Source organism: Zonotrichia leucophrys, chromosome 2 (genome assembly GCF_028769735.1).
Source record: "Zonotrichia leucophrys gambelii isolate GWCS_2022_RI chromosome 2, RI_Zleu_2.0, whole genome shotgun sequence".
In the NCBI taxonomy this organism is placed as follows: Eukaryota; Metazoa; Chordata; class Aves; order Passeriformes; family Passerellidae; genus Zonotrichia; species Zonotrichia leucophrys.
Genome location: NC_088171.1, coordinates 69,114,370 through 69,136,629, shown reverse-complemented (window position 1 = coordinate 69,136,629; position 22,260 = coordinate 69,114,370). Strand labels below are relative to the sequence as shown.

The window sequence follows — 22,260 nt, the reverse complement described above, 5'->3', positions numbered from 1 at the left end:
CATCAACACTGTTCATGGGAGCAGCAAAGTCCAGCCCTCCTCCCTCTGCCTGCAGCTGCCCGGCCAGCACACCAGAGTCTGTCTCTGCCCATCAGTGCAATGCTTAAACCCCACAGCTCATCAGTGCCAAGCTGCCTCAGGCCTCAGTACCCAGGGTTAACGCCAATGTGTCCCAATGAGACATCCACACGGTGACCCAGGACTGGAGAGTGAGGGGTGGTTACACTGTCAGCAGTGGCCCCACACCACCCTGTCTGCTGGGTGGGCTCTGGTCACCCAACAAGCCCAGTGGGTGAGGTCTGGGCTGTATCCACAGCCCCCATGTCCCCCAGGGAGCCCCCCAGTGGAGCAGGGTCACCCTCACAGTGCTGCCATGCTTGCCAGCAGGGCCCAGGGCCAGGGCAGCTGCCCCGTAGCCCCTGCCAGTGCTGCCCATCCTGGCCCATCCCTGCTAAGGCCAGGAACTTCTGGTGCATCCTCCCCGCAATGGGCTTCAGCCAGATTGCAGGATAATTGTTTTCTCTTTTACTGCTGCTACAAATCATTGTACCTAGCAAATAGTTAAAACTCTGTGACTGTTTAATTTTTTTCTGAAAGCACCTGTGTGCTCACCAATTCCTCTTTATTACACAAAGTAAGGATTGCTTTCACAAAACAAAAGCAGGAGCAAGGCTGTCAGCCAAAACCCCACTCAGTGCTCTCAGAAAGGAAACCCCCCAGTCTCAGCTTAAGGACTCTCACTGCAGCACTTTGTCAGCAAAAATTACAGCAGTAAAAAGCCCCAAAGGAGGCTCTAAAGGACATCCCAGGACCACATGACACCTTTCATGTGCATAGTGCCACATATTGTGCACTTGGTTTCCCATAGCACATAATGAACCTGTGTTGGTGCTGTTTCCTGGTTCATCTCATTCACACTAAGGCTGATGGGTATGCCCCCATATAAGGAAATTATAACATTAATAATAATAATTCAAGCATCTATAAATTCTTCAAGAATATATAATACATGGGAATATAAACTACAGAAGTGCAAAAGAGAGATGAAAAATGGTTTCTCTAATTAGGAAATTACTAAATGATGAGAAGCAAAGAGCAGGTAAGAAGAGGCAAAGGGCAGTTTGCCTACTACTGGGTGAGAGTGTTGATGAGAAATTGATCTGCTCTCTAATAAATCCGCTTGCCCAAGCCCCAAATGTGGCAAGATGTTGAATGGACGCTGGGGTCTCTGAACCAATGATGGGAAAGCATTTTGATTCCTGTGTGCTCTGCTTGCCAGGCATAAATATTAATAAGGTTCCAGTCTCAGTACTGTTGCTGATGCAGCTGTTTCTACATTCATGTGGAACAAATTCAGTAAATGCAAAAGAGCAGGGCATGAAAGAAAATATTCACTTGCTTGTCTGAGTTATTCTTGAAATCTGGTCTTGTTCCTTTCTTTCATAAGCAGGATTTTTTTGGGGGGTGTGTATGTTCAGGCTCAAGTAATTGGACAAATTTGCACAATTTGAAGGTCTTGTTGCAAATGGCATTGTCAGAGGGTAGAAACGCTGGCATGACCGTCATTTGCAGCCATCAGGTCAGAATCTGGCAGTGCAGAACACAGGAGCCACATGCCCAGCAAATATTCCTTATTTGTTTCGACTCTCCTCGGTTAAAAAAAATTTTCTTTCCACCCCAACGACTCATCCTTGAAACCCCGATAGCAACACACTGCCCTGCATCAGTACTAAGTCTAATTTCTACTGAATCCCTTGTCTCCCTCGACCAGTTCGGATTTGGTATGTTAGGGAAGCAGGAGCCTTTGTAACCGGTTTGAACAAAGAAATTTTTTTCAAGGTCTTCTGCCACCACCCTGCTCTCTCCTCCCTGCAGTTACATTGCGGCTGGCAGCGCTGCTTGCTGTATGGAAGAGTGTGCTCGTCAACTCGTTAACACTTTTTGCCTTTGCTAAAGGCATGATCGTGCAAATTAATCGTAGAGACCTCATCAAGCAGCTGCGTTGGCCTCTCAGGTGCCTCTGATAAGCATTTTCAGAAGAGTGGAAAGAAATGTGATTTTGAAGGCTGAAAAAATTGGTCCCCACACCACTCATATGTGCATTAGATATCTGTCTTACTGGCAAAGAAAATGACTGAGCCATGTCTCTGTCCCTGGCACCAGTTGCCGTCCGGTGCTGGGCTGGAGGGAGATGATCTGGGTGTGAGGAGCTCGCAGCTGACAAAAGCAGGGAGCTGTGCAGGGCTGGGCTGTGCTGTCAGTGCAGCAGCAGAGCCGTTCTCCTGATGGCAGGATTTACACAAAGGCTTTGATCGTCTGGCTTATTAAAGCTGGAAGCATCCTCATCAAGACAGCACCGTTTCCATCCCTTCCTTCCCCTTGTGCTTTACGGAATCCCTGTGCTGGAGCTGCAGTGAGGAGGAAAAGGCAGGAAAATTGGGGTGTGGTGGCAGAGGACAGCAGCGCCTGTCCTGATATTGTCACTCGGAAGCATCCGTGTAGGTGACTGACAGGCGCTTGTAGGGGGGTGTCGACCTGTGCCTGCAGAGTTGCCTGGGTTTATGGGCTGAGGCCTCACCTTGGCACAGGTGGGGATGCAGGTAGGTAAGCAAAGCATCCAGCACTGCCTCTGAGCACACACTGCAGCATTTCACACAATGGCTAAGTGAGGCTCATCATTACAAGGTTTATCTTCTGCTCACAGGAGCAGGTATTTTTTCAATTGATTTGTGTAGAGGCTGGCTCAGATTCTGAACGCATTAAAAAAAGGTTTCACTTCCAAACGGCACGAATTCCTTTGTCCTGCTCTCTCCTCCCATTTTCCCATTTATGGGTCTTCACAGGATTTAGGGATACTTTTCACCAATTTGTGTTTGCCTCATGAGAAACATTTAATTTCACGTACACAGATCTTTCAATCCTGAGGAAGAATCCACCTCAGGACACTGAAATAGCAGCAACAGTGCCTGGCACCAGCTTTTTCAAACACAAAAGCAGAAAAGGGACATAATTTCTCATGCTTTCTGAGAGGCAGCAGTGAAGGATATTTTTCAGCTGCTGTTCAAGGGTGGGACACAGACTTTTTGAAGATGCAGTTTCAGCCTCTTGGGATTGTACTTTGAAAATGCAGTAAAGGAATTGATAACATTTTCCTAGGGTGATGTGTTCTGACAGCCAAACTATTCTGTCTGTTCTGTTGTCATGCAAATAGGGAACACCCTTATCTTTGGCTACTAATGGGAATTAATATTTTAAATGTTTTTAACTCAGGAATTTGGAAACAGGTCACTAAAGTGACGTTTGGGAAAGCTATATCCTGTGTAATCACCAATAACACCAGATACACCGATGAGGGGGCAAAGAGTAGCTGTTTGATATGCTTGTGATAGAAAATAAAATACACACCAGATCTAAATAATGATTTTCAAGAACTGTACTAGGAACTTGGAGATCCTAGCCAAAGCAACCATATCCTTATGGATCAGGTGACATTTGCTGCTCTCTAGTAATGTACAAATGATTGTTTGAGATATTTACTCTTTTGGCTAAAACACTCTGTTCAACAGAGCAGGAAGGAAAAGCCAAGAGAAAAAACTGAATTGAGCTGAGGAACTTCTGAGTGAAGACTGGGAGGCTGCTAAGGGACAATGCAAGGTCTGTTAACTTCCTGCCTTGCTCAGGGAAGAAGATGGAAAATAATCAAGGCTGGTTTTGTACAGCTAGTTTTGCTTGCTTGCAAATGGAAAAATGAAAAGGCCATGGCATCACTTTAAAGAGTAATGAAAGAGAGTGGCTGTTTGGAGAACCAGACTGAGAGGCAGGCCCTTCTGGCATGCTGGAGAATGGGACAAGCCACACACAGGCACGTCCAGTCGGACCTGCAGGTTAAGGAAAAATGGAAATCCTGGCATCAGCAGAAGGAAAGTACCCAGAGGGGTGGGGAAGAGACCAGAAGTGCAGCAAGTTCCATAACCATGGCAACAGCAAACTATCTGTCAAAAAAAGGAATTTCATTCCACTCCCAAAGCAGCCTGAATCTCGGTCAAACCTTTGTTTATGTGGCTGCCAGTGCTGCATGTTGAATCAGTAATTTCCATGGCTTTGAACGTGACTCTCTGTCACGTTCAGCCTGAGCAGACAAGTGAGCTCTTGAGTCTGCAGCAGACTGATGTTCCTTCTGGTTCAAGAACACTACATACTCTCTGCCCTGGCTTGGCACTGGTCTGGGTGACCCAGGGACAGAAAAATATCAGGATCCACCAGCTGTCTTGTATGTCACATAAGATTTAGAAATTGAATTGAGGAATATAAAGGAAAATGTTTTTCAGTACTGTCTCATGGGGTTTTTTCCTTCCCTTCTCAGTCTTTCAAAAAGCCACTTCCACTAGCCTTTTCCACCTGTGCCCTTCCCTGTCAGGTCACAGGTGTGTAATAACCCACTGCTCCTGCAGATCTCACTACAGCTGCTGACATCTATGTAGGGGTGTGGGTGAGATTCTTTGGGATTCTCCACCATGAAGTGGTCTATCTGCATACAAAATATGATTTCCAGTTGACTGCATAAACCTCCTGTCCCCAAGGGGAGCAATGAGTCACTCTGTGTTAGTGCCTCCCGTCCAGCAGCTACGACACCACAAGTCTCAAATGCTCCAGCAGATCTAAGGCAAGGTCCTCCAATGACTCATATGACAATGAAAGGAAACTGTCTGATTTGATATCAGCAGAAATGTAGTCTGGGCTCACAAAGGTCCTTACAAGCTGTGTGTCACATGGAGCTGTGTTCAGCTGCAGGGAGATAGGCAACAATTACCGTACTCTTCTAGTCTGCAGAGGACTGAAATAAAACAGGGTGGAAGGGATTTGCAGGAGGCCACTGGGTCAGTCAGGCACAAAACCTAACAGACACGATTTCTAATCAAACACACTGTGCAGAAGATCCAACTGACAGAGAATTGCTGTGCTACCTGCATTCCAGGCTTCATCCCACATGTATGGAAATCCTAAGAGCTAAGATTACAAACCCCAGAAAAAAACCCAAAACCCATTACCTTAAGTCTTTTGGAAATCAGGAACTTAATTTCCTTGCAGCAGTGCCTGCCTAGGTACCAACATGTATGATGAGGAGTTGTTGTAGCAGTTCTGCTAACACTGTCATAGCAGCTACTGAAGGTGTGGAATTGCTTGTATGTGTATATTTTGCATCTGCTCACTAGAGTTTTTCAGAGAGGGCTTGCTTTATAGTGCTTTGGATTGTGAGATTCATAGCATGAACTTGGTGCAGTCCCCTTGCAGACCTCTTAAACTGATTTTCATACAAGTTCACAAGTCTGATTCCTCCATTTTCTGCAATTTTTTCAGAAGTTCTAGCCTGGATTCTCTTTCCATTGCTTTTTCTGGGACTACAACTCAGGCTGACCAACACTTGACAGAGGGTTTTGAGTCCTCAGGTTACCCCTATGGCCATGGTTAGATGATTCAGGAGCAACTTCCTATCACAGCTAACCAACAACCCATGCCAGGATCCTGACTCATCATCATATCAGATGCACAAGAAAGAAGGACTGGGCCAGCCCCAGCTTAAACTGGTTTAGATGGCCAAAGCCTCACAACCATGGTAACACTAAAGTGTAAGCAGAGACACTTCTGCCTTTCTTGCTTGCCTGATTCTGCCCTCCATGATGACAGCACAAGTTTTTGAGCCGTGGGACAACAATCTACATCAGATGATAGATCCAGCTGAGAAAAACCATTCAATGATAGAAAAAACCCCCAAGAAACAAACAAGGAAGTATTTTTTTCCAGATCCTCAAGGTGCCTTGATGTAGAGGTAGAGAAAAGAGCCCCTCAGCCATCTGATGCCACTGATGGAAGTCTACACACAATGAGCATCCAAGCCTCAAACAGAGTAGATCCCTGGAAGCCTGGGAGTGCAGCACAGCTACCACAGCAGCAGCCTGGTGTCATGGAGCCTTAGCAGAGCAGTTGGAAGGTTTTGCTTGGCTTTATCAAGAGTGATTTACTCCTCTGCAGAAGGATGGCAAATCAAGAAAACTGGAACATCCTAGGCATCAACAGGAGGTTCACTGACACACACTAATTGTTACCTGCCTTCCTGCAGGTCAGATTCACTCTTTATTCATGCAGGAGCCAAAACACAGAATACAATTTGGAATCAGAAAAAATTGCTGCTCTCAGTGATATCCCAGTTCATAACTATACTTTATGGGTCTTGACTTCACAGTTACCAGGAAGAAGATTTACTCCTCACTTAAAACTGTACTGGAGGGGAGATGATGATCAAGAAAAATCAAGGTTTAGGACTAGTGACTCTTAGGGGCAACCTAACTTTTGGAGAACAACAAGGTAGATAGAAGTACCTCTAAATCCTAAATACCTTTAAATCACCCTTCCCAGAGCTTGGATCTCACCTGAGCAGGAACACATGCACACCCATATAAACAGGCAGTGCTTTTACCAAGATGTGTTTGCTTTATCTTTATTTTTCTCTCCAGTCAGGTGTCTCTCCTCAGGTGTCACTACACCTGAGGCTCATTTCAGCCTCAACCCTGACAAACAAGGCAGACTTATGGGTGCTGCTTTCAAGGCCACAGTGAAAAAACCGAGCATTTTAAAGGAAATGCAAGAAGGTCCATACACATATAGAGTGCTTTCCCCTCTTATTTTGTAGGGATTCTCATGACCTTGCAGTACTGTAATAGAGAAATTCATTTCACACTTGATGGTCTGGTTCTGCACAGCTCTACTCACACACCTGCGCGGCAAATAAAAATGCTTAACTAGCATTTTAGTCACTAGATGAATGTTTTTCCTTTTCTGAGCTTAAACAAGGATTTAGCATGATTTACAGAGAGCAGCTGCATTTCACAGAAAAGCATTGAATACACAGAACTGCTAACAAGGAGAGGAGCCCTGTAGAGGTCTGCAGGGTTTAGTATAAGGGCAGTTACAGGCATTTTGGAGAAGACTCCTGGTGAGAAGAGGAACAGATCACAGCATGATGAAATAGGGGCAGTTCCATGTAGGGAGAAACAAGTCAGGAGACAGCCTCAGAAGCAATACCAGACATTTGCACCTGATGTGGAAAGAGCAGTGAAGAAAACTCTTACTTCAGTCCAGCAGATTACTTTAACAAAGGCTCAGCACACAAGGGAGGCCCAAACTTCTACTTTGCGGGAAGACACCCTGAGCTGGAACTTTGTTAGAACAGATCCTCCACTAGGACTACATTGCAGAAGTCAACTCTGACCCAGCATAGCAAAGAAACCAGCTCTGAACACTTAGAGAAGGATTTACCTGCATGAATAAATCTGTCTGCAAAGCTGTGCAACGCCTTCCCTTTCACCCTCATCTCCTTTCAAGTCAATGGAAACCAGGCAAGAGAGGTTCCTTCTCTCTCAAAAGAGAGAGGTAAAGCAGCTCAGCTGAACTGTGCCCTAATATTCCCTCTTCTCTCTACTGATCAAACAAGCCTGGGGCAAATTCCTCCATCACCTGCAGGTGTCTAACCACAGGAATCTCATCACCACCACCTGTGTGGCTCCCAGCAGACATTTTATCCTGTTCCTAGAATTTTATTTCTGCAATGCTCCTGGCTGTTTTAGCTGCCAGGCCTGCCTACCCAGCTGCAGAGTGAACCTACAGCTTCAATGAGCACAGTGCATGCAGCCAACACTCTCTCCCTTCTAAGGTGGATTCTGTCACCTATTTGCCTGTCTGATTTCACAGCTGCCGCAGGCAATGTGTCAGCTTGCAACAGGCTGTGGGGACAGGTTTTTGAGCCCCAACACAATTCCCAGCTTCTGCAGACCTCACTTTGTGGGAGGCCAGCCCACATGGAGGGAAGGGGTCAGGCCTGGCTGTAGAGTGGGCATGGGGGACCAGCACAAGCCCGATGCTCTTTCAGCAGCGAGGCAGGGGACAGATATAGTGGGGGGCTGACACCATACATCCCCTAATGCTTTGTGCAAAAAGAATCAAGTGACAAATGTAGGGCAGGGGGGTGGCGTGTAACCCCCCCCCTTTCCAAGCTGATCCTGTGCCATGGGATGTCGGGGTATGGCAGCTGAGCCGGGCTTAGCTGCCTCCCGGGATTTAGTGTCACTGCAGCAGCATGGCCAGAAATTAGCACAGGGCTGAGGATTTTCTTTTGGCAGATGCCAGAAGAACTGGAGTGGCTCAGGGAAGAAAAATGATGAAGGGTTCTTTCCTCTCCACCCATTTCTTCAACGGGAAAATGAAGTCTTACCATTTAGAAATGGGAATTTTGATTTCCAGCGGTATATAGGAAACCGGAGGCAGAGGCAATGCTCATAAAAAGCCAACCTGCACCCTTAACGTTCTTGTTCTTTGTGCAGCGATGATTGCCCTGCCGGTGGTGTGAAGATCCATGTTTCCAATTGTAAAGGGCCCACGGCCATCGGGGACCCGACAATATTCTTATCAGCAACAGACGGTACAGTTACTGAAAATCCTCTCCAGTAATGACCGATTTTGCTATGCTGCGGCGGAAAGAGGATGAGCACAGAATTCACACCCAAAGTAGGGCTTTTAATTATTCACGGCTCCATATTCTCCAGAGCTATGCAAACCCGAATCACTTGCTTTGTAGATCCCCGATGCCGAAAACCTGCATAGCTGAATGAAGCCAAGGTCGCTGTGACCTTCCTCCCCCTTCCCGAGGCTGCACAGGGAAGGCTGAACCCTTTCCCTTTCGTCTGGAGCCCCGGGGCTCCTCTCGGGTGGCTCCCCGGAGCCGTCGGTGTGCCGGGCGCGCACGCCGGGGTTCACCTGCCACCTAGCGGGGTTTCCCCATCGCTGCGGCTGCCTCGCGTTATCCCTCTGCCGGGCGGGCGGGCAGGCGGCAGAGCGCGGGGAGGCGTGAGCCGCGGGAAGCCGCGCTGGGAGCGGGTGCCCGCCGGGGCTGCGGCCGTGTTCCCATACAGGGCGTATGCCGGCGCACCGAGAAGGGGCTATGTCTTTTGGGATGGGAGGGGAATAGTGGGAAACGGAGAGGGTGTGCAGCGACCGGGGGGAGTGCGAGTTCAGGGGTAGGGGGCACGGAGGGGGCGCATTACCGGGGGGCTGTACCCGGGATTGCTCGTGCTGGCGGGGTCTGCGCACGGGCGGAGGGGAGGCTCGGGGACGGGCGCCCACGGAGCGGGGTGCGGGCACCGGTGTGCGTGTCCGTGTGCGGGTATTCCCGGGGGAGTGGGAGGCGTGCGGCCCCAGGAGCCGGACGGGGCGGCCGCGCAGGGCCGGTACCGAGGGCGGTGCCTCCCTGCGGGGCGGGCGGAGAGGAGCGAGCACCGCCTCCCCGGGGCCGCGGGGCGGGCCGGGCCTCCCGCTCGGGCCTTGCGTGCTCGGGCCTGGCCGCGCCGGGAGAAGCGGCGATGGAGGCGGCGGGCGGCGGCGGAGCGGCGGGCAGCATCGCCCTGCACGACTTCAGCGGGCAGCTGGGCGAGCAGCGGGTGCACTTCCACGCCATGCGGCTGCGGGACTCGCTCTTCCTCTGGGTGGGCGCCGCGCCCGCCCTGGCCAGCCTGGCCGTCGCCATGTGCAGCCCCCGTGTGAGTGTCGCCCGTCCCCGGAGCCCCGCGGCGCTGAGGGCCGGCCCCGCCGCCTGCACCCCGCGCCGCCGGGACTAAGCCGTGCCCTGTGCTGTGCTCCGCTTGCAGGACAGCATCCCGGTGGCCGCCTCGCTCCTGGGGGACCCCTCGGACACCGCCTCCTCCTGCCTGGCGCAGCGCTTGGGTAGGTGCGGGGGCGCGCTGCGGGGGCCGCCTCCCGCCGGGAACGCGCGGGTCGGGAGCGCGCCGGGCCTCTCTGGGGGCGCTGAGCCGCCAGCCCGGCCCGGGGGGCGCAGGGACACGGTGCTCGCTGCCCCGGCCGCAGAGCCGGCACTGCTGCGGGTTCCGGCAGCTTCCATGCAATCCACCGGGTCACTTTAATTTTCCCATCCGTGTACGAGTCTGCGGTACCTGAGTCAGCGGCCTTGGGCACGCTGTGCACTACCAGAAGTGAATTATTTGCTGTCCTTATCCTGGCTTTGGGTGCGAGGCTGGGGCAGCACATGCTGCACCTGTCGAGTGGGGTTTCAAGTGACCTGCTCTCTGTAAAGCTGTGACACTGCTGTGCTGGTGGGCGAGGTGGCCGTCATGCCAGGCATGTGCATTTCACCTGAGGATGAAGCCACATCACATCTCGCACCTTTTAGCCCCCACATTCCAAGTTCTGGCCTGGGAAGCCCAGGATTGTCTCACAGATGACCCAAATGGGCACTGCTCAGGATGCTTCCTTTTCCCTCATGTGCAGTAGCTGAAATCCTGCATCTTAATGGCAGCTTGCAAACTCCCATGTCCATACTAAAAAGATGAAGAATACACGGCCTGGTACATCCTAGCACCTTCTCAGCTCTGAGAGCTGTGTCATGCTGGTTACTCATCATCACCCACCAGTGGCTGATGCAGCTCCTACTGGTGAACTGCTGCGGTGCTTGTTACCAAGCTTTAAAAGCAGCATGCTGAGCTGCTCAGTGTCACCTTACTCCCTCTGTTTCAGATGGAAAGGCCACAGAATTATTAATGATCTGTGTGCTGATCTCCATTTCAGACAGTATGTCCTGAATTTGTATTGTCAGGCACTTTCATCAGTCTGCAACACCTTCTTCTCCATGGGCTTATATAAAAAAGGGTTGCTCACAAGCCTAATCTTTGAAAAATGGTGTTAGCATCTTTTCTTCTTCACAATAACTTCTGTATGAAAGTGAGAGACTGTTTTAGTCGACCCTGGTGGCACAATTTTCTCTACACACCGAGTTCAATCCATTCCACCTCAAGTAATAATTTTATGGGGTACTATATAACACAGCTTCTTTATGTGTAATTAGTGCCTTATGCTTAGGAAGTCAGTAAAAATGTAGTCAGAGAGGATTTATGTGGGATAAAGTATAAGAGTTTATTCCACTTAACATTTGGTCTCCTTGCCACTCATTTCTTCTGAATCTTGCTCTAATCTTCTGTGTAGCATTGCAGCCTGGCTGACAGCTCTAAGTTATCTTAGTGATTGCCATGCTTCTTTTGGGTTTTTTCTTTTTGTACATGTGCTTGCTATCTCTCTTAAAGGATTTATTACATGTCTCATAGCTGAAGCTCATAAGCTGGTGTTGCCATTTCTTCCATTAGCTCTTTCAGTGTTCTAGGACAGAGGCTGCCTGAGTCAACTGACTTTTCTGACAACTCCTAGTGAGTTGTCTCAGTTTTGCTGCCTTTTTTTCTTACCCTTTTAAATTTTTTTCTTAAAGCGCTTTTATTATTTGCATTCCTAATTTCCCATGCTTTGTTACTGAGGACTGATACTGTTGCTTGGTACTGGTCTATAGGTTACTATTTATCTTTGGACTATAATGCACCTTCCTATTTTCTTTTTCTTTGAGTGCTTTAGGTGTCTTTTGTTATTTCATCTTAAACTTCTGAGCCAGATGTGGCCCAGCTACATTTTGGTCCATGTTCCTCTGTATCCATGACATCTACCCACTGGGTTACAGGTTTCCTTGCCAGTCAGCTCCTTTCATATTATTTTTATGTACTGTTCTTGCTTGTGTGATCCTGGTTAAAGTATATTATTTTGAAAATTACTTTCCCCTTTGAACCAAACGTAAAAAAGGTCTGTAAGTTTATCATACACTTATGGCTTTGAATAACTGTGCTTGCTCTTTACCTGAGCTTCAGGGAAAAGAAATACATCTTTTTGAAATCTCACATCATAGTCTTTAGGCTGGCTTTGACAGTCCAGCAATTTAGGTCAACTCATGGTCACTTAGTCCAAATTTATTTATTTATTCATCTATTTTTTAAAATTTATTTACCCTGAGGCCAGTGGATCTGCAAGATCATCAACAAGCATCCCTTATCTTTGTTTCACAAAGTGCTTGCTAAGGAAATCTGTGCTCCACCTCAGCTAGAAATACCCATCTTTGCTGTTGTTGGTGTTTAGTTTTTCTCTGGGAATTTAAATCCCTGTTACACCCACACAATCTGTAATAGCAGAAATGCTATTCACAGCCAAGTCTGACTTGCAGTTGTACTTCCAAAGTAAAAAAAGGTAGCCTTTCTAACCATCCTGACATGTGGTAACCTTCAGGCAGGCAGTTTTTCTCTCCTTTCCTCCCCCCACCATTTTTTCTGTGCAGTTTCTTGTCTCCACAGGCACTAGCAGGAGCAGCATGCAGTGCCATTTGCACATAACCATTTCTGCAATGCCAGGTTTCCTGCCCTGGAGCAGGAGTTTCAGTGCTGCTGTGCATCACATTGCACACATTCTCATTTTGTTTTCTGGACAGTTTGGTAGGGATCCTAGCCACAACTGCTGCATTTCATGTGTTAGCTCTATCTCCTTCCTTATTTCTGACTTTTTTCTGTTGCTGAAGACACTATACTTCATTCTTAGTCCTCTTTCTACATATATCTGTATCTGCTTTTGTGAGGTGCAGGGGCTGTTTCCCACCACCCTGGCTGATTGCTTTGGCACAAGATATGTCTCACTAAACCCGAATCCTGAGAAAGTTTCCTGTAGGATACTGGAGGCCAATTCTTGAGGAAGTCCTTGCCCATTAGTGCCTCTCTCATGTGCATATCCTGAAATCACAGTGCTTTGGGCTGCAGTACTGATTAGTGCCATGTCTTCAATCTTCCTTGTGTAGGGACTGGCAGACTCTTGGTGAAAATCACCTCAATCTTTTCTTTCAGTATTTCTCAGCTGGGCACTGGTCACTTTGATCACCTCTTTTCCAGCATAAATAGTCTACAAACTCACGTCTAACATTTGTCCTGCCTCTTCTGCTCCCGCTGGGCTCCTCTTCAAGCTTTGGTTTGGGCCTTTACTCAGTACATGAAGTTGTAGGAGCAGATCTGTGCTGCTGTAGTTTCTCCTGGCACTCAGCACATCCCGGCTGATGGCTGTCAAGGATGATTTTCCTCCACTTTGAAGAGCCAGTGCAACAGGGGTTATTACCCAGGCTGCATGGGAAGCAGACCTGCTGGAGGGCTTTTTAGGTAAGCCTTGTCCTTTGCAGTTTTCTGCTTTACTCTGAAGCTGCAGATGGTCTTCCACAGAGGCACGAGATGTGCCCTCTTTTGTCCTTTCCGCAGGAGTGCACACGTTGAGCTGAATCCTCAGGAAGCAGGGACAGAAAAGGTCCCCCTGCCCCTCAGAGCTGGGCCAGAGCCCTGGGAGCAGTGGTCCTTGGCACAGGCAACCCAGAGAGACTCCCAGATTCACCCTGTTCCTGGGAACTGGAGCAGCATCCCAGAGACTCTATAGGCAAACATAATTAACAAGTTGAGTTTTGACACTGCAGTGCACTCTGTAGTTTTGTTAGCTCGGATAACGGCATTAATTAGTTCAGAATTAGCATTGCATTCATTTAGGGCGTGATGATGAAGCACTAGTGCTTACAAAACATGCTGCTTTGTACCACAAAAATCTAGTGCCAGGTGCTAATTTTTGCAATCAGAGCACCACTCTACATTATCTCAGCATTTTGTAGTGCCAAGTCTTAAAAGGCAAATGAATCCTTGCATTTCAGAAGCAGCTCTACTTACTGAGTCAGGAAGCTGGTAACCGGTTAGGATAGAAAATAATAAAAAAATTATTTGCATAATGAAAATGCCTTAAAGGAGTTGTTTAACTACATTTTATACATACATATATATGGGTTTCTATATTTAACTATTTTGTTTCCTAGTTAGAAAGGATTAAAATCTTAGAATTCCGAGTGTCTCTATTTTGCAGTGTGTTAAAAATTCAGATGACATTTTTGAATATTGAGCAGAACAGTCTGATTTGTGTCTGGGGTCATTAGCTCCCAGCTCATTCCTGGACAAGAATATCTCTGACCCAAATACTATTTTTTGTCTTCTATTTTACACAACACAATTTAAATTTAGTGCCTATTTTCCCTGTATATGCTTACATTTTTCAAAAAATTTAGCTTCAGTAATATATAAGAAGAGCCAAAAAACTGCTATATTACCGTGGTAAAATCTAAGTATTTTATTTATAAAACAGTTCTTGGTGTTATCTCTTCTACTCTGATAATTAAGTCTTCTTGTCCCACTGGACAGTTTTTTTGTCACTCTTAATTAGCTCTGTCATGGAAGTCAGCTCTTAATTTTGTAGCACCTCTCTCTAGGTACTTGTCATTACAGTAGCCTGGAACTTTTGCTTGGCTTCATCACATTCAGCAAAGGCTCTCCAGCCTCTAGGAGCATTCATGGACACTGTATAAAAAAGGTTAATGGAAACAAAATTGATAGCAAGCTTAGACAGAACTGGTGCATAGCTTTTTGGGGCCTTTTAAGGCTTATGAACCTTTTAAGGTTCATTAAAAAAACAGAACTTAATTAATTTAGGCCCAATGACTTTCTTGAGCACTTTCCCTCTAATGTTTTACACAGCACAGATTTACAAACTCTGAATTTCAGTGCTAAGAGTCCAGTACAGTCTGTGGTAATGTCTTACAATGTAAGATATTTAAGATGTGTCCAAAAATCCACTACAAGCTCTGCAAGGCTCTCCAGTGGCTAGTGGTGTCTTGTGTCAGGTCAAAAGCTAGTTGACAGTCACCAGTCTTATATCACTCACTTTTGTGATGTCCAAAATCTTGCCCAACTCCCCAGTGGTCAGGGACTTTTCTGCTTTTCATTTATAACTGCACCCAGCACAGCAAGAGTGGAGAACATCTTAGAAATCTGCATGATGTGGCTTTTTTAGAGGCTTGCTCAAATACCATAATCACTTTTATATAAAAGTAAACTCTGGCTGACTACTCTGTTTTGTGTTTTAGCCAGCAAGACCAAAAAGCAGATATTTGTCAGCTACAATCTTCAAAACACAGACAGCAATTTCACCTTACTCATAGAAAACAGGATCAAAGAAGAAATGACAGCTTTTCCAGACAAGTTCTGATTGTGCATCATTGTAAAAGAAGATGAAGGTTTTGTTTCAGAAAAACTTACTGCAATTTTCACACTGACATTAAGTTAGTATATTTCTTTTGTATTGTTTTGATTGAATTTGTGGTTGTTATTAAATATAGATACACTTGACTAGGATTTTCTTTTTTTTCAAATAGAATTTGAATTTTCAAAGCAAAATTTTTTTTTGCTACCCTGCCAAGTAGGATAGCAAATGGATGCTTCAATGGATGAACATGACTGAAAAAGTGCATGTGGTGTGTGGCCTCCACACAGTACTGGGATCTGATGGCAAATCAGTTCCAAATGCTATCTGTACAATTAATCTATTGTGTACTAGCACTGAACATAGTATAGCAGCTTTTAGCGTTCAAATAAAGAAACCCCACATTTTTGTATGGTAAAGCTGTGACATGAGTGTTACTTTTGTCCTTTTAGCCTCTCTTGGTTATAGTACTGGTGCTAAAGAGTGGATTTCCTCCCTTGGGCACTCAGAACACAAGAAGGATTTCACAAAGGGTTATTTATGCATCTCTGAGGACTACATAGAAGGAAAAAGCACAAGCCAAGTTCTGGAGCAATAGATAAAGCTGTCAGGCTGCTAGAAGAGCATCACATGTAAATTGAGCATATACATAAAATCAGAGAGGTCTACTACTGTGACCATCAGTGAAAAGCATCCTGCTGCTACATCTCTGGGCTTACTTTCAGGTAGGATGGGTATCTTTTAATAGGGCATTGGCTGTTTTGTTTATGAGATGGCAGCCAGGAGTTAACTATCTGGGTTTTGGTGGTTTTTTTCTTTCATTCCCAGTTGAGCCCTGACTCATGCTAAAGCATCAGCTTCTGATAAAAACCTAAACTAAACTTGCTGGTGCTGCTTCCAGATACCTGCTGTCCTAAGCACCTACAGAAAAGTGATGGATTTACCTTGCTGTGGTGCCACAATCAGCAATTAAAACCTGTAACTGAGAGGCTGCTGCTGTAGGAGGCACAGCTGCTGAGTCTCTTGTCCAAAACAGTTTCAACACCCAGTGGCTTCAATGTCTCAGATTTGGTGTGGGTGCAGAGGGCCCCTCCTTACCTGGTAGGAACAGCTGCCTGTCCTTGGCTGCAGTTCAAGATCAGAATAGCAAAAAGCAACTGTTGAAGGGTATTTTCTTTTCAATTTACACCACTGAGGAAACAGAGTCAACTATGCTTCTGTAATTGACTGTAAAGGATAATTACTTGCAAATCAATGTGCTGTTTTAATTAGCCTGATTTACAAACAGCTCATTCTGTTTGTAGAGCAGGGTAGGGCTATTTGCTGAGGCATCAGCTGCTGCTGGGTATTTGTGAAGTCACTGCAAGGGAGCCAGACCAGGGAGAGCAAACTGATGGGACAACATCATTTTATTCTGTACATTTACATACAAAGTTCTTCTCAGTAGGTACAACAGATGTAACATCATGCAGACATTTAGCTTGTAAGACTGTTTTCAGTACTTGATTTAAGCTTGTGCTATGAGGAAGCACCACCAGACTATTCATGATCAAAACATACAGTAACACGATTCTTTAAAACTTCATCAGAAACTGAAATGGGGAGGGAGATCTCGCCCACTAGACAAAACACACCGTACTCCTTTCCCAAAACATTTTACACAACACATTTAAAATGAGGTTTGTAATTTCATTTTTTTCTTAAAAAATAAAATAAAAAAAAGTTACAGGGGGGAGATCATCCCCCCACTCAATAGTGTTGTCTTATGTGCCAGCTACAGGCGCAACTTGACATTCACAGAGTTCAGTTAATGGCACTTCTGCTTCCAATTTGGTGACCAGTAAAGTGTTTGTCTCCAGGAAGTGGCAACAGTTAGGTAAAATACTTCCACTAAAAAGGACAACAACAAAAAAAGCCTGCTCAGTGAAACCCAAAAGTAAATCACACAACCCTCTTTCAGAGTGGCCACAAACCACTTGCAAACAGGTGTTATCTGTTTGCAGTGTGTCTCGCAACAAAAGCAGTACTGAAATCTTACAAAGGGGGACAAAACCCCCAAGATCAAGCATAATGTCACTTCACATTTTTGTTTGAACTTACAAAGATGGAGAAAGCCCTTAAAGGGTAAACCCAAAGAAAAATCTACTGATGGGCTTAGAGGTTACTGAAGATTCACAGAAAAAGGCCAAAAATGGACAGGACAGCTTTGGACTGCTTCCCCTGTTGTGGTGGCCAGAAAGAGCCGCCTGAGAAAAGCCTTTCCTGGTGATGGCTGCAGAGGAGATGTGGCCAAGGAGCCAATAGTGCAGCAGGCTGGGACCCAGCAGAGAGCCCTGTCCTGCTGCAGGACTAGACAAGGCAGGGCAAGCATCCCCACGCTTCCTTTCTGCCCTGCTGCATCACCTGGTACTTGGCTCCTCCACACAGGATAGGTTTAGTGAAAGCTTTCCAAATCCACGAGCATGTGTGGAAGAACATAATCATCACAGAAGTGTTCATGTTTTCAGGAAAAGGAGCAAAACTGGAACTGCCAAGGCAGGAAGTTAGTTTTTGCTTTATTGTTGTGACAGAGGCAAAGGGCCAGACTGACTAGAGAAGCTGGGGCTCCCTTCATTGCAGATCAGTACCGACTACCTGGTTTCAAGCAAAAAAGCAGCAAATCAAATCAACTTCCTAAGATTTTTTTCTTAACAAAAAAAACAAAAACAACAAAAAAATTGCTGCATGTTCCTGTCACCTAATGTATTTACTATCTAAATGCTGATATGTTTAAACAAGTATTCTTTTCCCTGTGCCTGTCATCGGAGAGCAACCACCAGAACAGGAACCGCTAAAGCGCTGTGGGCAGCAGCGGTGAGCTCGCCAGGAGCACTGGCAGTGCTGGAAGCAGCCGGGTTCACAGGCCTGGATGCTCTGCAAGAGCTGTGCTGCAGCTTGAGCACACGGGCCACCAAGGAGACCACGAGGGAAGGAGCCCCTGGCTCCACAGCACGATGGATGGCAGGGCGCTGCTTTCTGCCTCTGTGCTCACACCTTCTCCTCTCCCAGGCCCTTTCTCTCTTCCCTGAAGCCTTGTTTTGCTTCTTCAGCTTTTTGTCACGAACCCATTTCTTTCATCCCCGAATGTGTGTGGCTTGCAACAAGCATCTCACATCGAAGGCAAAAGGTATTGCACAAATTTGGTGTGTGAATACTGCACGAGTGGGGAAGGGCTGGGTTCTTTCCTCAGGTGAACACAGACTGCAAAGGTCTCAGCACAGAACAAAAAGAAGCAGCCACACTCAAGCCTGACAATAAAACTCGAGTGTAAGGAAGATCAGGCTCTTGCTGTCACAGCAAGTTTAGCAAGGGTGAAAAAAAACCAGTAGTGTAACTCTGGGCAAAACTACCATCAACTGGTCCAGTGTTTCTTACCAGGCTCAAGAAGAACCCAAATGTCCACATCATCCTCTGTAAAAATTAGCAGCTTTAGGACAACATTGTTACTCTGGATGTAACCACCTCTGTTGCTTCTGCAGGTCTGCCTGTCCCCTTGCATCCGTCAGCATCTGAGGCTGTGCTACCTTACTGCATGGCCTGCTGGGGAGCGTGGATCTCTGATTTATTGGGAGCTGTAAGAGGACATTGGCAGCCTAATGGAGGATGGAAATTGTTAGGTACAGTAGTTAACTGACAATATATACAGCAAGGGAGGAAGGGGGAGGGAAGGTACAGGAGGAGAGTGCAAACGAGCACTTTTCCTGCCTCTGAACGCAAGATGTACATCAAACAAAGTGGCAATCATACAGACAGTCAGTACAACATTGACATCCTGCTGCTCTGCTTGAACGTCTGCACTATCGAGCAATCACAAATGGATGGCCTGAGGGAGGAAGGAGAACGGGGAGGGAGAGAGGGGAGAGTTAACTACAATGCAAGAAAGCTGTTTACAGAGTCCTTGCATTGAACTAGATCCTCACAATATTCTCTTGAGTGAGAACCAAAAGCCAATGGCCCAAGGAAATAATTTGGGGGCTGGAGGAGAGAAGTCAAGTGGCCACTATCAAAGTGCCATCTGCACAGCAGGAGGTAAACTGGATGTTCGCTTTGTGTAGAATTAATCAAATTTTTCCTGAACTTTTTTTTCCTGAACTAAAATCTTACAAGAGCAGTCAGGAAAGTGAGGAAATAAGGGTGAATTCATTGTATATTCTTGGGTCAGAACCAGAACACATCTCTAAGGGTGCAAGACAGCTCAGTAAGTCATTATTCACAGGCTATCAATTAATTCCTTTCCAACAGTTATTTAAGCAGTTTTCCCACTTAAATTGAAAACCCAAACCCTGGCTCTAAAAACATTTAGGACAATAAATACCAGGACACTCATTTCCCAGGAGCAGATATCCCAGCTATGCTGCCTTTTGGAATAAAGGTAGATAATTAAATATATAGATAATTTCCCATGCTCCTTATTATTTATCACTGCTGGTCTATGCTTTTTTCCTGGAGCAGTCAGAGATCCTAGGCCTCCTGATAATTACAACCATTCTAGACAAAACTCATTTTTGCATCATTAGTCAAATTATTTGCATCATCTACATTACAATTAAGGACCGGTGGCAACCACCTAAAATAGATTAATATATTCTTAAAATGCAGAAAGCTGATTCTCATTGAAAAATCAGCTTGGTGGGGTAGGATTTTCTCCAATGCATTCAGTGAAAACAAAAAAGGACTAATTTAGAAAGTAATTTTAAGTGCACATGGGTTATAAAGACAAATATAAGCTGCCTAAAATGCAGTCAGAGTTTGAGTCACAACAGGTTTTGCTTTGCTTTTTCTTCTTTTTTTTTTTTTTTTTTTTTACTGTATACAAACACAGCAGGCAATCTGGGCACTTGGACTTTCTAGACAGGCAGCAGAATGTTGCACAAGTCTAAGTCAATTCAACTTTGCAGTGAATCCCTCTTTCCTTTAAAGAAACACAAAAACAAAACAGAAAACAACACTCCCCCTCCCCCCATGGTTTCTTTCTTGGAATGGCTGCACCTCTTAAAAGATGGCTTCATTTCTGTGATCTATGAAGGGAAAAGGAAATAAAGTGCTTCTTGAGAATAAATCAAAATAAATATACATATTTAATGGCAGGAAAAAAAGAGTTCTGAAGGGCTACTGCCAGCCAGGTCTTTTCTCAAATGAGTCTTTTCCCCCAAAACTTTTCAAAAGTAATCTGCATGACTGTTGAAGATGCCAAAATTTTCTTTAGTAGCAGAGTTGAATTCCTCTAAGTTTGTGTCTGCTCCATCACTGGTTTGTAAAATCTGTGCAAAACACCTTTGCCCAAAGTGCAACTCCTCCCGCACAACAGCATCAAATAAAATACAAAAGGAAGAGAAGAAATATAAGACGGGGAAATAAAATAATTAAAAAAAAAAAGGAGAAGGGAAAAAATCCACCCAGTTACATCTACTTCATGCCGTTGGCAGTGGTGTTCTCGGAGATGCCGTCGCTCACAGCTGCCGAGTCGTGGAGGCCAGAGTAATCCTTGAGTTCAGAGTTTGTCAGGAGCAGGGGCTGCTCGCCCTTCTTGTGCGGCAGCAGCGGCTGCCGCGTGTAGTGTTCCCCGTCTGGGATGTTCTCAGGCAGGTGCTGGTTCTTGCTCTCGGGCAGCAGCAGGATGCAGATGATGCAGATGAGGGTGCAGCAGGCGAAGATGACGTGGTGGAGGAAGTAACCTTTCTGGTTGTGCAGCTCCATGATGGGGGCGGTCAGGCGGCCGAAGCCCGCGCTGGCCAGCACCAGCCCCAGCCCACCGCCCCTGCAAGCACAAGCACAGGGGGAAATAATCACACTCAAGTATCATTTCACACCCCTTTAGCTGCCCCACATAGGAAAAAGAGAGGCTTTACCATGTGGGTGTGCAGACAGCACTCTAAAGTACTCCCAGTTCCAAGTATTCTCACATTCAGTGAGGGAAAACCAGATTTTGCTTAGCATGCCACCCTTCTCCTCTTAGACCAGACGCACCAAGGAGCAGTAAGTGCAGAAGTCAATTTTGGCTGCCTCTAAGTACCTGGCACCACTCAGCAGTGGAGGCAGGAGATTCGACTTTACAATCCATTATACCAAACACAGACTGCTGGAATATTTTTTACATAAAATCATGTTATGGCTGGAACTTCTCAACACAGTGGAAATGTAACAAAATGCATAATTTCCAGAAAAAAAATAAGCGTGAAAATAGACTCATCTTCCTCCAGCTAGAGGCACAGAAGCTGCTTGTGAAAGGCCAGTTCAGTGCTCTCTCCTGATGCTCGGCTAAGCAAAAAAACTCCCTTGCAATTCCTTGTCTTGCTCATCAGCATCTCTGGAGAGGCTGGTGCAGGAGGCCTGGCACACCTCACAGTCCTGGGGCTGTCACTGCTGGGTGTCCCCACACAGAAGAGGCACTGCAGGTGTTTCTCTGGTTCAGGCCATACCCTTCTGCTGTTACACAACTGAGGTCTCCTGCCAGCAGAGGGTTGTCCTTAAATGACTCATTTTAATAAAATCTGTGAGAGTGGCAGCTCCTCCTTCATTTTCCAAAGACTGCTGCCTGCAGAGGGAGACCTCCCTGTGAGTTTAATCACTGGCACCCTGCTTCCCTACCAAGCCTGTGAGGGCAGCACACTTCCTACACTTCCTCTGGGAGATGCCATCTATTCCCAAACCCTCTGCAGATCAGAGGGGTTCAGTTCCTGGCCCAGTGCAGAACTGTAACTATCCACAACAACTGGCCCTTACAGAAGACGGCTTGCAGAGGGCAAATGGACTGCTTTATGTCAAATATTTGGCATAAAACCAGCTTCCCTGACTATTAAGCATCCTGGAAATCACTGTACAAATAAACCTACAAATGCCAAATTCACTCAGCCAACCACAGTGTTAAAGCTAATCTTCACTCAATCCTTTCCAAAATCCACTGCTGCTTGCTTGACAGCTGAAGGACAGCAAACATGGGTTTCAAAAGATGCTCTTGGGACACTGACTGGATCAAAAATTCACATATGTATGTTCCAATTCTTCAGACTCAGCAAAGCATCTTTCACAGACAACAGTGACTTCCCCAAATGCTGCAAAAGCCCTTATTAAAAACTTGCCAGCTTTCCGATGGCAATTTAGAAACCCAGCTGAATGCAACTATTGTGCAACTGGCCTCCCTGCAACTTCATTAATACACTCACATGAGTAATTGACACAACCAGTCCCAAATGCATGGCAGATCTCTCTCCAAGCTGGCTCTGGAGCAACAAAAGCCTGGCT

The 22,260-nt window shown here is 46.2% G+C and overlaps 2 protein-coding genes across 5 annotated transcripts in view; one reads left to right on the top strand and one right to left on the bottom strand.

Moving 5' to 3' along the window:
- The first annotated feature begins 9,136 nt into the window (after nt 1-9,136).
- Nucleotides 9,137-15,125, top strand: PSMG4 (proteasome assembly chaperone 4). Of its 2 annotated transcripts, none has more exons than XM_064705364.1 (3): nt 9,137-9,587; nt 9,696-9,771; nt 14,868-15,125. In XM_064705364.1, exons 1-3 carry the CDS (start codon nt 9,411-9,413, stop codon nt 14,936-14,938), a joined length of 324 nt encoding a protein of 107 aa, XP_064561434.1. In that variant the 5' UTR covers nt 9,137-9,410; the 3' UTR covers nt 14,939-15,125. The 2 variants fall into 2 exon arrangements, with proteins under 2 accessions (XP_064561434.1, XP_064561433.1); XM_064705363.1 differs by having other exon boundaries at nt 9,192-9,587; nt 14,864-15,125.
- Nucleotides 15,126-16,370: 1,245 nt separating this feature from the next.
- Nucleotides 16,371-22,260, bottom strand: part of SLC22A23 (solute carrier family 22 member 23) — a 109,171-nt gene continuing 103,281 nt past the window's right edge. For all 3 annotated transcript variants that reach the window (XM_064705361.1, XM_064705362.1, XM_064705360.1), the window contains one exon: nt 16,371-20,776. In XM_064705361.1, coding sequence (XP_064561431.1) covers nt 20,425-20,776 — 352 coding nt within the window. In that variant the 3' untranslated portion in view covers nt 16,371-20,424. The remainder of the gene's footprint in view (nt 20,777-22,260) is intronic.

What these genes read in the sequence shown, in the direction of transcription:
- PSMG4 (XM_064705363.1), top strand. Translation starts at nt 9,411, where the DNA reads ATGGAGGCGGCGGGCGGCGGCGGAGCGGCGGGCAGCATCGCCCTGCAC. An exon ending in TCGCCATGTGCAGCCCCCGT is followed by an intron (nt 9,588 to 9,695) that starts GTGAGTGTCGCC and finishes CTCCGCTTGCAG; the next exon opens with GACAGCATCCCGGTGGCCGC. An exon ending in CTGCCTGGCGCAGCGCTTGG is followed by an intron (nt 9,772 to 14,863) that starts GTAGGTGCGGGG and finishes TTTGTGTTTTAG; the next exon opens with CCAGCAAGACCAAAAAGCAG.